The sequence below is a fragment of the Caretta caretta genome, chromosome 7 (assembly GCF_965140235.1).
Source record: "Caretta caretta isolate rCarCar2 chromosome 7, rCarCar1.hap1, whole genome shotgun sequence".
Classification (NCBI taxonomy): Eukaryota; Metazoa; Chordata; order Testudines; family Cheloniidae; genus Caretta; species Caretta caretta.
The window spans coordinates 37,514,191-37,528,078 of NC_134212.1; the positions used below are offsets into that span (position 1 = coordinate 37,514,191).

Genomic DNA, 13,888 nt, shown 5'->3' on the forward strand with positions numbered 1-13,888 from the left:
ACAAGATATTTATGTGCCAGATGTGCTAAAGATCCCTATTTCCCTTCATGCTTCAACCACCATTCCAGAGGACATGCATCCATGCTGATGACAGGTTCTGCTCGATGATGCAAAGCAGAGCAGACCAACGCATGTTCATTTTCCTCATCTGAGTCAGATACCACCAGCAGAAGGTTGATTTTCTTTTTTGGTGGTTCAGGTTCTGTAGTTTCCACATTGGAGTGTTGCTCTTTTTAGACATCTGAAAGCATGCTCCACACCTTGTCCCTCTCAGATTTTGAACGGCACTTCAGATTCTTAAACCTAGGGTTGAGTGCTGTAGCTATTTTTAGAAATCTCACATTGGTACCTCCTTTGCGTTTTGTCAAATCTGCTGTGAAAGTGTTCTTAAAATGAACAACATGTGCTGGGTCATCATCCGAGACTGCTAGAACATGAAATATATGGCAGAATGTGGGTAGAACAGAACAGGAGACATACAATTCTCCCCCAAGGAGTTCAGTCACTAATTTAAGTAACGCTTTTTTTTTTTTTTTTAAACGAGCATCATCAGCATGGAAGCACATCCTCTGGAATGGTGGTCGAAACATGAAGGGGCATATAAATGTTCAGCACACCTGGCACGTAAATACCTTGCAATGCCGACTACAAAAGTGCCATGCGAACGCTTGTTCTTACTTCAGGTGATACTGCAGGCAGCAGTATTTCCCGTAAATGTAAACAAACTTGTTTGTCTTAGTGATTGGCTGAACAAGGGACTGAGTGGCCTTGTAGGATGTAAAGTTTTACTTTGTTTTGTTTGAGTGCAGTTATGCAACAACAACAAAAAATCTACATCTGTAAGTTACACTTTCACAATAAAGAGATTACACTACAATACTTGTATTAGGTGAATTGAAAAAAAATTTCTTTTATCATTTTTACAGTGCATTTGTAAGAAAAAATAATATAATAAAGTAAACACTGTGCACTTTGTATTCTGTGTTGTAATAGAAATCAATATATTTGAAAATGTAGAAAAACATCCGAAAATATTTAATACATTTCAATTGGTGTTCTATTGTTTAACAGTGCGACTAATTGCGAATAATTTTTTAAATCGCAATTAATTTTTTTGAGTTAATCACGTGAGTTAACTGCGATTATTCAACACACCTAGTAAAAACAGTTAACCTGTGTTGTTCAGATCCTCAATGATAGCACAGGTAAGGAAAGAAACCACCACACTTGCCATATCTTTCTTATCTTTGTTTAAAGAGAAACATAAATGAGTTAATCAAAAATCAAGGCAACACCAGTTAAATACGCATTCTAAAATTGTTAATCATTTGCAAAAACAGTTTGGCTACTTCTGTAGTTAAATTACCGTCTACAAGTATTTAAAATAAGCAATTCACTGCTTCTTAGGAAGGAATGGAAAGGAGGAAGAAAGGGGAAAGAGCAATGTCACCTATGTTGAAAAAGAATTTTTTTAATTTGTGTAGCAATGCACTTAAATGGAGACAAATCCCATTAATTTCAACCCTAGTTAATCAAAAACAAAGTTTAATTTGCGTAAAAGCAGCACATAGTTTCTACACTCAATACTAAATGGATTTCCTTTCATAATTCATGTGACAGCACAGAAGAAGTGATAAAAATGTTTAACAATTGAAAATTAAATGATCAGAATTTGTTTCTTTCAGAACTATCATCTCAGTCACATGTTAAAGTTATACTATCCGGTGTAAAGATATTATCTAATCATACCTGAGGTTTATACTGTAGATTACATAGATTTTCAAATTCAGTCTTGTACAATATCCAACACGCATGGTTTCTTAATATCTACTCTCTCTCTGCCAGATCCAGACAAGTAAACTAATCCCTCATGTACATGTCATATTTCCCAACATTTGTAGTAAGTACTAAAAAGAATACAAACATCCATGCTCAGCGTCCCCCCATTAGATCTAATTTTAATTGAATATTAGTAACTTTTGTTACCCGAAATTGGGCCAGCTAGTAAGCTTAGGGAGGACTAATGACCCACCAGAGTTTGGCAGAAAGCAGTACGTTTATTATATTGATAGCTAAGCTCAAAAGAAGGGGCGATGGGGGCGGGGGGGCACACTCACATACTCACGCTCCCAGGACAAGCTCAGCACTGGAGATGTCAGGATTCTTCAAGGTAAGTGTCCCACAGTGCAGCGATGGATGGTGCAATGAAGGTAAGTCTTCCCAAGGCACGATGGAATGCAATGTGGTGAACCACTGGCCAGCCGATCCGGGCGAAGGGCCTTCATGGGAGATACAAGCTTGTGAGTGCACTCCAGAGCACATGGCCCCTTCCCCTTTTAAGGACTTGCTCCTCATGGCCTGCGACTAGAGATGACTTGTCCGCATCTGGTTGGTCACAGTCCACCTTGGGCAGTGTCCATGCAGCGTCTATGCACTGGGTGTGTGATCGCTGCCTAATTAGAGTGCCAGACACCTTGTCTACCTGGGAGCTCTTCTGATCTTCCAGCTGTTCAAGCAGCCCATTCATTCCACAAGCATTCCAGGAGAGGGGGGGGGGGGAAGACACTTCACAGGTATTCAAAGAGGGAGAGGAGACAAAAGTGGGGGGGAAGTATAACAGACCGTTTGAGCATACAGGTTATACATAGCATAGTCACACAGAGCATACAGATCACTGCTGCTCCTACAACACCTTTCACATCTCAAAATCTGTAGAAACATTTGACCTTTACAGTGTTAGGCATTAGTCATGTTTTACTATACCTCTTCATGACAGAACAGGTAAAATGCACGCTAATATATTACTAATTTTTAATGAGACACTATAGCAGGACATTAGTTGACATAGAAGATAGTGTTCATTATCATGTGAGTTTACATTAAATATTAACTATGGGTTCCCAGGAAAAGAAAAAATATAGAGGCAGTTTCAAATTTGAAAATGCAGACTTCACACCAAAAAGCCCATTTCTGCTTTTTTTTTTAAAAAACAATTTCATTCATGAACTGGTATAACCTGAGACAAGTGGCCCAGCAAATTTGTTAGGCTCTGTAAAGTGAGGCTCTATAAACTGATTTTAGACATATTACATCATCTGTTAAATAGCATTATGTCATCTCAAGACTCATCCCTGAAGCAGTCAAAACCCTTAAGCTGTGATTTGTCGCTTTCATTTAAGTTTTAGGCCAGGATGAGAAAATATTCCTTAAACATATACAATAGTAAGTGGAAAAAAAATTGGAGGGTATTACACCAGAACATCAATTTCATTACTTTTCAATGTAGGAGGTGAACATTGTGTTAGGATTCCCTCACTCTCTAAAATACACCATGTACTTTTGCTCAAGTGACAGATGGCCTTTACCTGTTCTACATGATAATCTGAACTGGCTGAATGAAAGTACTTAAAAGCAGAAAACGTACTTTTCACAAGGATACTATTTGGCAATATCAAGAAGTGGTCCTTGCCCAGACACCAGAACGCATTTGTCATGGTAACGTTTGAACATCCGTAAAGGACTATGAGACATCACAACTTGGTCTTGTGAAATCTGTTTGGGATAAAATAAGAATTTGGTATTGCTTTCAAATCATCTTTGTCTTTGCTACTTTTAATGTATTTCAGTCTGTTAACCAAAAGTCACTACAGAAAATATGCCTCCCCAGCTCTGCTACAATCATCATTCAATTAGTTCCCAAATTTCCTAGCCAGAATACTGTATGATACATGGTGGAAAAAGCCTTCTGAGTCTTAGCTTACAAATGCACACAGCAAGCCTCCATTTTAGCGCACAGAATTCCTGTATTCAGCATGGGCACAAATCATATTTTTCCCTCCTGGGTCTGCACAATCATCAAATTGAGACACCATTAATAGACTGAACATGGAATCTCTGGACTCAGAAATGCCTTATTTCTAATCCTGGATCTGTCACTAGATTGCTGTGTGGGCCATGCTACGTCACTACACTACTCTGTCTTAGTGTCAATATCCTGTCCTTGAGTAAGTGAATTTCTAACTAAATGATCTGTAATATTTTAGGATATTATTTTATTCATGAATATATATTGCCCATGGCACCTATTGAAATGAGGATCACTATAGAGTGAAAAAATCTTGCTCTAAACTTTAAACATTGATCTTAGCAGGATTCAAACACCCAGCCCTTGACTCACAACACGCACTTTAACCCCATGAAGAAAAGGAGTACTTGTGGCACCTTAGAGACTAACCAATTTATTTGAGCATGAGCTTTCGTGAGCTACAGCTCACTTCATCGGATGCATACCGTGGAAAATACAGTGGGGAGATTTATATACACAGAGAACATGAAACAATACCTCCTCCCACCCCACTCTCCTGCTGGTAATAGCTTATCTAAAGTGCCCACTCCTTCTTGTATCATATACCAGGACAGAAGTGTTTCACATTCAAGAGAGAGGAAGGAGGTAGGAGCAAGATATCATCTTGGATGTTGATGTCCCTGCGGGAGACCAGTTTGCATGAGCAGAATTTCATGCCAGCAGGAGATAGAGCTACTAGTGTGGAACTCTTAGGCAGATAATTACTACCAAAATAGTAACGTACCCTTTGATATTGAGAAATACCATTGGGAGTAGTTAGTAATAATAATACTTTGCACTTCTATAGTTCCTTCCAACCAAAGATTTCAAAAGGCTTTACAAAATATTTGATTTTCTCTTATGCAAAAAAGAAAACCAGAAGATTGTTAACTGAACGCTGAAATGCATTTAATGCAAGATCCTCCCCCCGTTACATTTCCTCTAACAAAATTTTGAAACCTTTAAAAGAAGTTTACATTACTCACAGGCACTCCCAAAATATGAGACAACTGATCAGCTTTCTTCTGGCGAAGGCAGTTTCCTGCATTGGTGACAAATACTACAGGCACCAATAACTGTCCCTGAGAATTAACTAGCTTTTTAAAGGCTTTTTGTGCCGCAGGAATTGGAGTCTTTCCTCGTACCAGTACCCCATCAATGTCGAAGAGAAAGCCAAAGGTAGGTATGTTGGGCTGTAACAAGAAAAAATATGTAATTATTTCCATCACTGCACACATTCAATAAAGCTTAGATACAAACCAAGAAAAGCTGTGAGACCACCTGGAGTTCTGTGAATGGGTCATCTCATTCCATGCACCAGGTGCAACACAGATAAAACCAGACACTGCAACATGTCTTATGGTTATGGGAACACAACTGCCAAAGTTAGGGGTGCAAAAAATTTTCCCTATCCCAAGCCCCTTTTTACTGCCCAAATAACTGTGACCTCCCTAGGGATTCTTACAAATAAGAATAAGTTTCAAAATACTTCAGAACATTGGCCCAAATTCAGCAAAACTGGTACAAGGAGATGTAAAGTACACACTTCAGAGTCAGTTAGTTTTTTGTGCCAGGGAGAGATATGTTCTCTGTAGAGTGGTGGTGGAAGCTGTGTTTTTTTCCTGATCTGAATATTTATCAGTATTTTGTACGTGTGTCTAATGAGAAGACTGGTGCTTTCCATTACCAACAAAACATAATACAAAGCAAATGTGGTTATCATGGTGGGTGGGCTGTGACTGCAAGTGCAGCAGAGCGTTCATTTTACACAACACTTAGATATTAAGTTTTCCCTTGTGATGTTCGATACACCCGGTTTCCAGGCACATTAAACTATAGCAGGGGTTCTCAAACTTCATTGCACTGCGACCCCCTTCTGGCAACAAAAATGACTACATGGCCCCAGAAGTGGGGACCTCACCACCTCTGGGGGAGGGATAGCTCAGTGGTTTGAGCATTGGCCTGCTAAACCCAGGGTTGTGAGTTCAATCCTTGAGGGGGCCATTTAGGGATCTGGGGCAAAAATTGGGGATTGGTCCTGCTTCAAGCAGGGGGTTGGACTAGATGACCTCCTGAGGTCCCTTCCAACCCTAACCTTCTATGATTCAGCCCCAGGCAGGGGGACTTGTAACCTAAGCCCTATCACTCAGGCCTGAAGCCCTAGGGCTCTGGCTTTGGCCCCAGGCCCCAGCAAGTCTAAACCAGCCCTCGCGACCCCATTAAAACAGGGTTGGGACCCACTTTGGGGTCTTGACCCAGTTTGAGAACCACTGAATTATAGCTTAACAGGGCTCCTCCTTCTCACACCCCACTCCAGCAAGTGCTCACCTTCCTGAATGCAAGAAATACTGTATTATAGGAGGACTAGTAGTGTAGCCTATTAAGGTTGCCCAGCACTGCCCAGCACTTCTCATTACAAGACCCTATTTTCCATTGCTAATAACTTTGCCAGCCTTTAACCCTTTGGGCTGAAGTTTCCCATGCTGGGTGTCTGCTGCAGACAGAAGCTTTTGGAAAATTTCACACAAAACGATTCAGCCATTGCAAGGAGGAGGCTGGAGAAAAATATGTTTTATTCATGTTAAAAACGTTCTGAAGACTCTCTCTTTGAACAACTCTAGCACCTTCCTGCTTTTGAGTAGGGACTTGAAATTTGGCAGGGGGTGGCCGTTGTATCAGGGATGAGCCTTTTGCTGTCTCTTTGAAAAAGTGTCCAAATTTGGCCAAGTTACAAGCTTTTGAAAAACTGCAGTTCACACATGCTCAGATTTTAGCAGCTAAAATCTGAAAAGTGTCCTCCCTGAGCATGCTCCATCCCCTCATAGCGCCTGTGTATAAGACGACTGCATATCCATCATCCCCACACAGTGATGGAGCATACTCCCTCCAGCCCAGGACTATAGGGATGAAGCCAGACTTCCTCTGAAATGGTTGCTTGGGGCTGGGCACAGGAACTGAGAGCAGGGAGACTGTCTCATCCTGTGCTCTCACTGACACCCCGAAAGCATCTGATTCAAATGCAAAGGGGAAAGAAGCCAGATTAGAGGGAAGGGAAAAGACTAGACTGGGACTGAAACAAATACTCCTGAGTCTCTAGATTCCTCTGCTGTCAGTAAATCTGGGTGAAATCCATGACTAAGTGTGTATCTCATTACCTTCTAGTTCATATGCATTATGATCATATAATTAAAGACTATCATACTATTGGATGTAGCAAAGGAGGCCATTATCTGTAGGATCCTTTCCTTATCTGTTGTAGAAATTGGAAGATATGTCATGAATGAGGCAGGGGATTGCAGGAAGAGAAAGGATGGTCTCATGGCTAAGGCAGCTGAATGTTGTATAGCAGAGGCAGGTCTAGAATCCAGTTCTCCAAGACAAGTCACATAAATCAATTTTTTCTACAGGTGATCACTAATGGCATTCCTCATTTTTTGGATGCCCAAACTTGCTATCTGGGGTCTGATCTGCAGAAGTGATGCACACTCACAGCTGAAGTCAACAGGAGTGTGCTCTGAACATATGAACTACTATATAAATACCAAGTACTGAAAAATCATGTCCTAGGCATCTGAAAATTGAGCAAACAAAATTAGTGGAAACTTTTACATTCATCTCTGTGCTTCAATTCTTCATCTGTAAAATGGGGATAATACCACACACCCCCTTCCTCTCACATGGGTGTTGTGAAAATAAATTCATTCACATTTCTGAAGCACTCAGATACTGTAGTGATAAGCAGCATAGAATAGCCCATGAGAAGGTAAAGCAAAGTGTGAATATCATACAGTAAATAAGGCATAGGACCACACACTGAACAATGAAGATATTCAATATTTTGAACACCTGCTCTTTAAATGAGCACTGTCCATCCTCTGCATGGAACAAGGAAGGAGTTTATAATGTAATTACAAGACAATCAAAATGCACATGCAAGAAGGCATTTCCTAACTTTTGAGGGTTTGACTTTAAAAAATGTTCTTTTAAGATAGGGTGGGTTTTGGTTTGGGGTTTTTTTTCTTTTGTTAATTGTATTTAACTAGGCATGAGCTGTTTATTTTAAAAAAAAAAAAATAAAAAGATTTTCTTGTTGTGAAGAATTCATACTTGTCCACCCAGAGACATTCACTACAATACCATGCTCTCTTCCCTTGGGCTTCTGACCCACAATCTGGGAAATGCTGCCCTAGATAACCACATCTGTTGAGATCCTACTACAAAACTTTCTTATTCTCATACTGTCATCTTTTTAAATGGGAATGTTAAATTCTAGAACTAATATTGGCATAGCACATTGCAGTGCTGTTCTTGACATGAATTCTGCATTTGTTGTATTTGATATAAATTTCAGTACATAATTCCTTGATCTAAAAAGAAAATGGTTTCAGGTGTATTTTTAAGAAGTCATGAAGCCTTACTAAATAACTAATATACTGTAGTTTGATAAATAATGTCGTATTTCTTAATAGGCTGTTCTTTATCTTTTCTGGTGAATGGCAATCTTAATACTGAAAGCTAAGGTGTTAGAATCCTTTCAGTTATGAGCTATATTTTTTTCAATTATGTAAGATTAATTATGAAACCTTTGCTTCATCTCAATATGCACTCTATCTCCTGTGACAGGGTCGGGCCAGATGGCTATAGGAGGGTAACAGAAGGCAGATATATTAGCCCCAGGCTCAGTAGATCCCTTTTCCCTGGGTAAGGTAACAGGGAAGGTTTTTTTTTTTTTTTTTTGAAACAGAAAGAAAGTTTATTGGTAACGCTTACAGAATTACCAAAGGAAACAAAACTACTATGCAACAAAACAACGCAATCAGAAGGTATAACACAGCAGCTTTCAGGAGGGAGAAGTGTTCAGGCTAGCCTGGGCCCAGAGCGGGGGGGCTTCCTCGACACTCGTGGTCTTCCACCCTCCTGAGTTACCTGGTGGCCTAGAGCGGGGGGGCTTCCTCGACACTCGTGGTCTTCCACCCCCTCGAGTTACCTAGTGCCGCGCCCAGTGTCACCGATCCTCCCTCTCCTGAGAGTGCCCGGTAAGATGGGCACGGCTGCGGGGTGGGGGTAGACACCCATGTATTATAAGACCCCTCCTAGATGACAGGAATGATGGTATCCCCAGCGGCAACGGCTGGGGCTGGCGTCTCTCGCTCTTACCCTCAATCAAAGGGTCAGACGGAGGGAACCGGACGGGGTCACCGAGCAGAGAACCCCAGACAGCGCCCACCGCTCCTCGAATGCTTCAAGGGAGTCGGTGGACGCCGCCCAGAGGAACTCCGCCCGGATACGTGAATGTACTGAGGATCGGAAAACGGCCCCACAATCGCAGGACGTTTCATGGGCCAACCTCCTCTCTCTGGTTTTATAAATGGCTGTTTTAGCCAAAGCTAGGAGGAGATTGACCAGAAGATCCCGCGACTTTGTGGGGCCACGGATGGGAAGTGTATAAATAAAAAGGTGGGGGGAAAAATGAAGCCAGAAGCGTAATAAAATATTTGTGAGGAGCCGGAAAAGGGGCTGCAATCTGGCACACTCTAAATACACGTGCGCCAGGGTTTCCCTCACATTACAGAAAGGACAAGTGTCCGGAATGGGGGTAAACCGTGTCAAAAACACGCCCGTGCTCACAGCTCCGTGAAGGAGCCACCAACTGATGTCCCCGACGGGCCTTGGGACCAAGATGGAATACAGGCTGGCCCACCGAGGTTGCTCACCCTCCAAAGGTGGCAGGAGATCCCGCCACTTTGTATCGGGGCGGGACACCAGGGTGTGGGCGTGAAGGGTGTGAAGCATAAGTGTATATAAGTATTTCCGTGAAGCAATTTGAAAGCTAACCGGCTGCAGTTCGTGCAGCCGGCTTGCAGTGAAAGGGTGAGGGGTTTGTTGGGATCTACGGGGTGGGGGCCCGATGGAAAGGTCCGGCGGGCCTGGGGTAAGGGATGGGCGGGGTGCGCCCTCGCACAAGGCTCGGCTAACATAAGCCCGAGCAGCGGGGGTCAAGGCGGCCTTCACCTCCTGAAGCACGCGCCGGGGGGTACGGAGGCTGGAGAGCCCCATGCGCCGAGCGAGCGTCAGGGGATCCAGCCAGTCTCTCCGGTCGTAGTCCAGGAGGTCTCCGACCCTCGTGACTTCCGCCAGGACCAACCTCTGGCGCACCGAGCGGGACTCCGCCACCTGCACATGGAGCTGGGGGTTGTGTAGCAGGGGCTCCGTGAGGAGATCTGCTCCCACGGTGGCCGCCACAGACCTGGTTGTTAAAAACAGTTTCCAGGTCCGGAGGAGGTCCTGGTAGAAGACCAGCAGCCCAGAGAGGTCTCGCGGAAAACCCCTCGGTGAAAGATAAAAGAGCTGCCGGTCATATCGAAACCCTTGGAAACGGCGCAGGAAGGCGTGCGCCAGTATGCTCCACGCCAAACTACATGCACTATAAAAGAGTCTCTGCAGGGCCTGGAGGCAGAAAACGCGGACCTGAGTGTACAGACACTTCAGGCCCTGTCCTCCTTCCTTCAGGGGTAGATGAAGAACTCCAACAGGGGCCCAGTGCATTCCTGACCAGAAGAACTCTAGAATCAATCTCCGGAGGTGGGTCAGGAAACCCGGGGCCGGGGCCAGGGTGTTGAGCCGGTACCAGAGCGTGGACAGGACTAGTTGGTTAAGCACCAGTGCTCTCCCTCGGAGGGAGAGACATCGGAGTAGCCTCGTCCATCTCCGGATCCGCTCTATCACCCCGCCCTCTAAATTTTGCCAGTTCTCCGGCGGGGAAGGATGCATGGCGGAAAGGTAAACGCCGAGATAGAGCAGTGGACCCGCACTCCACCGGATGGTCTGAAGTGCAGGTGGGAGGGAGCTTACCCACCGCCAGTCCCCCACCGCCAAGCCAGAGCTCTTGACCCAGTTGACTCGGGCGGAGGAGGCTGCCGAATAGATGGCTTGGCATGCCTCCACTCGCGCCAAGTCGCCCGGGTCCTGGACCACGAGGAGTACATCATCGGCGTACGCCGACAGGACCAGCCGCAGCTCCGGCTCCCGCAGCACCAACCCTGTCATCCTCCTGCGGAGGAGACAGAGGAAAGGCTCGATCGCCAGAGCGTACAACTGGCCCGAGAGGGGGCACCCCTGCCGCACTCCACGCCCGAAGCTGACCGGTTCAGTCAGGGTCCAGTTGAGCCTAACCAAACACTCCGCGGAGGCATACAGCACCCGGAGAAAACTCACAAACTGAGGTCCAAATCCAAACGCCTGCAGAGTGCTCAGGAGGTACCCATGGTCTACTCTATCAAACGCCTTCTCCTGATCAAGAGACAGGAGGGCGAACGATAGACCATCTCTCCGCCCGAGTTCCAAAAGGTCTCGGACTAGAAAGAGGTTGTCGAAAATGCTGCGACCCGGGACAGTATAGGTCTGGTCTGGGTGGACCACGTCCGCCATCACGGACCCTAGCCGCAGGGAGATTGCTTTCGCTACAATTTTGTAATCCGTGCTAAGGAGTGAGACGGGACGCCAGTTTCGTAAATCGCGGAGGTCCCCCTTCTTCGGCAGCAAAGCGAGCACCGCTCGCCTGCATGACAGAGGGAGGACCCCGCTCTGCAAGGACTCAGCCCAGACGGTGACTAGGTCTGGGCCGAGAATGTCCCAGAACGCGCGGTAAAACTCCACGGTCAGCCCGTCCATGCCCGGAGATTTATTGGTGGGCATGCGACGGAGGGCTTCCGAGAACTCGGCCAGGGTGAGAGGCAGCTCTAGTCGGTCTCGGTCGCCCACGCTGACCGTGGGGAGTTCCTCCCAGAGCACCTCACAAGCGTCAGGATCGGTCGGGTCCGGGGAGAAAAGGCTTGTGTAGAAGTCACGGGCCCTTCCACACATCTCCTCCGGATCCGTGAGGGGGGTGCCGTCTTCCGCAAGAAGGCAGGTGACGTGTTTCTTGGCCCCCCTCGTTTTCTCCAGGGCATAGAAGAAGCAGGAGCCGCGGTCCATCTCCCGAAGGAGGCGGATGCGGGACCGAACAAAGGCACCTCGGGCCCGGTGGTCCTCAAGGGCCCGGAGCTCCTCCCGCTTCTCCCGGCACGCTCCGCAGAGGGACAGGTCCTCGGGATCGGCGGCCAGGCGCCTCTCCATCTCTAAGACCTCCCGTTCCAACTGCTCTATCGCCGCATTTTGCCGTCGGCTGGTGCCCCGAGTATAGTCACGGCAGAAGAGCTTGGCGCGCACCTTCCCGAGATCCCACCATCGCCGCACCGAGGGAAAGGCACGCCACTGCTCCCGCCAGGCCAGCCAAAACTCCCGGAAGGACATCACAAAGCTCTCATCCTCCAACAGGCTGTTATTAAAGTGCCAATAGGCCGGCCCCGGTCTCTCTGCACGGAGGGAGACCGTTACAGTGACTAAATGATGATCGGAAAATGGGGCCGGCCGAACGGCGGAGGAGTGGGCTTGTGAAAGGTGGAAACGGGATAAGTAAATACGGTCCAACCGAGAGTGGTGTGACCGATGGGCCTCCACCCGAACAAAGGTGAACGTGGAGGTGTCATCTGGGTGATGGTCACGCCAGACGTCCACTAGGGAGTGATGGTCAACTATCCCTTGGAGAATATTTGCAGCGGCCGGACTCTGTTCGGCCCCTGAGCGATCCCGTTCCTCGAGGGTGGTGTTAAAGTCCCCTCCCAGGACCAGGCACTCGTGCGAATCCAGGGTGCCGAGAAAGTCGGACACCTGCTGATAAAATTGTGGCCGCCTGGAGCTCATTTGCGGGGCATAAATATTAACAAGATTAACCACGAGCCCCTCCATACGGACTCGAAGGTGCAGCACGTGGCCCGGCCCGGCCTCATTAACCCCTAGCACCTCAGGCCGTAGGTTGGGGGAGAACAGGGTTGCCACTCCAGCCTGCCAGGTCGCGAAGTGGCTAAAGTATACCCCGTCCCCCCACTCCAGCCGCCACCTGTCCTCGGTGGCCGGGTCCGTATGGGTCTCCTGCAGGAAAACTACAGAGTACCTCCCTTCCCGAAGGTAAGAGAGCACCTGGGACCTGCGGAGAGCCATCCTACAGCCCCTGGTATTCAGGGTCGCAATAATAAGAGGCGTCATGCGGAGGGCTGTGGGGGTGGGGGCCTCCTATTGGCGGGGGGATTCAGGGCCCCCGGCGGGTTGCACAGCAACCCATGACCCATCCCGTGGGTGAGTAGATCGCGTCGGAAGTTGCGGGCTCGCTCGTAGGCCGCAGCACCGCGCTTTCCTTGCCCCCTGCCTTCCTTTATAAGGGCCCTTGTGGCCTGGAGGATTTGATCAAAGTCCCCCCATAGCCGAAGAGCCAGCTGTGCCCTGTCGCGGGCGCCACGGGTGTGCTCTAGGAACTTCCGTAGCGCATGCCGCAGCTCATGGGGGGGTGGGGTTACAATTCCCGGGGTATTCCCTGATGGGCCTCTTAATACAGCCTCGTGGTCCGCTAAGGCAGGTAGACAGGGTGCGGACCACCGACGGGGCGTCTGACAGGCTGGGGTTATTAAATTCATTTCATGCCTTGGGGTGGAGGGGGATGGCATGGGAAAAATTGCCACTCCTAATGGGTCGCGGCTAGAAAGTGCAAAGACTGCTCCCTGGGGGGAATCTGCAAAAGGCGGAAAGGAAATAACCCCAGGGGCGGCATTAACATTACAGGAGGAGGGACCTTGGGCAGGGGCAGGGGTGGGGGCAGGGGCAGGGGTAAGGCTCTGGGGTGCAGGAGGCAAGCAGCTAAAGGAAAGTGCCTCCTGAGCAGAGTCAAGGGTTAAGGGGTAAGGGAGGGGGCTCCCAATAATGCTAGATGCTGGCTCCATGGTGATCTTGGCGGCCATGGCATCAGGTGGTGGACCACTTTCTGCAGAGTGCTCACCCGGGAAGACAATTAGGGGGAGGGAGCATGGGGAAAGGGAGGCTGGGGTAAGGCTGCCCAGCTCAAGGCCAGCCGGCAGCAAATCATCCCCTCCCTGGGTGACCGGGGTCAAATCTAGGGCCTCAATCTCCGCATACACGGGGGAGAGGCCAACTCCTGCCACCCCGGGGGCCTCT

General features: G+C 47.4%; 1 protein-coding gene across 1 annotated transcript in view; it reads right to left on the reverse strand.

The window, feature by feature from the left end:
* LOC125639307 (haloacid dehalogenase-like hydrolase domain-containing 5) overlaps positions 1-13,888 on the reverse strand; it is a 44,027-nt gene that overhangs the window by 13,940 nt on the left and 16,199 nt on the right. Inside the window, exons 2-3 of the mRNA XM_048856072.2 lie at positions 4,831-5,037; positions 3,440-3,552 (exon numbers count right to left, since the gene is read on the reverse strand). Coding sequence (XP_048712029.1) covers positions 3,440-3,552; positions 4,831-5,037 — 320 coding nt within the window. The remainder of the gene's footprint in view (positions 1-3,439; positions 3,553-4,830; positions 5,038-13,888) is intronic.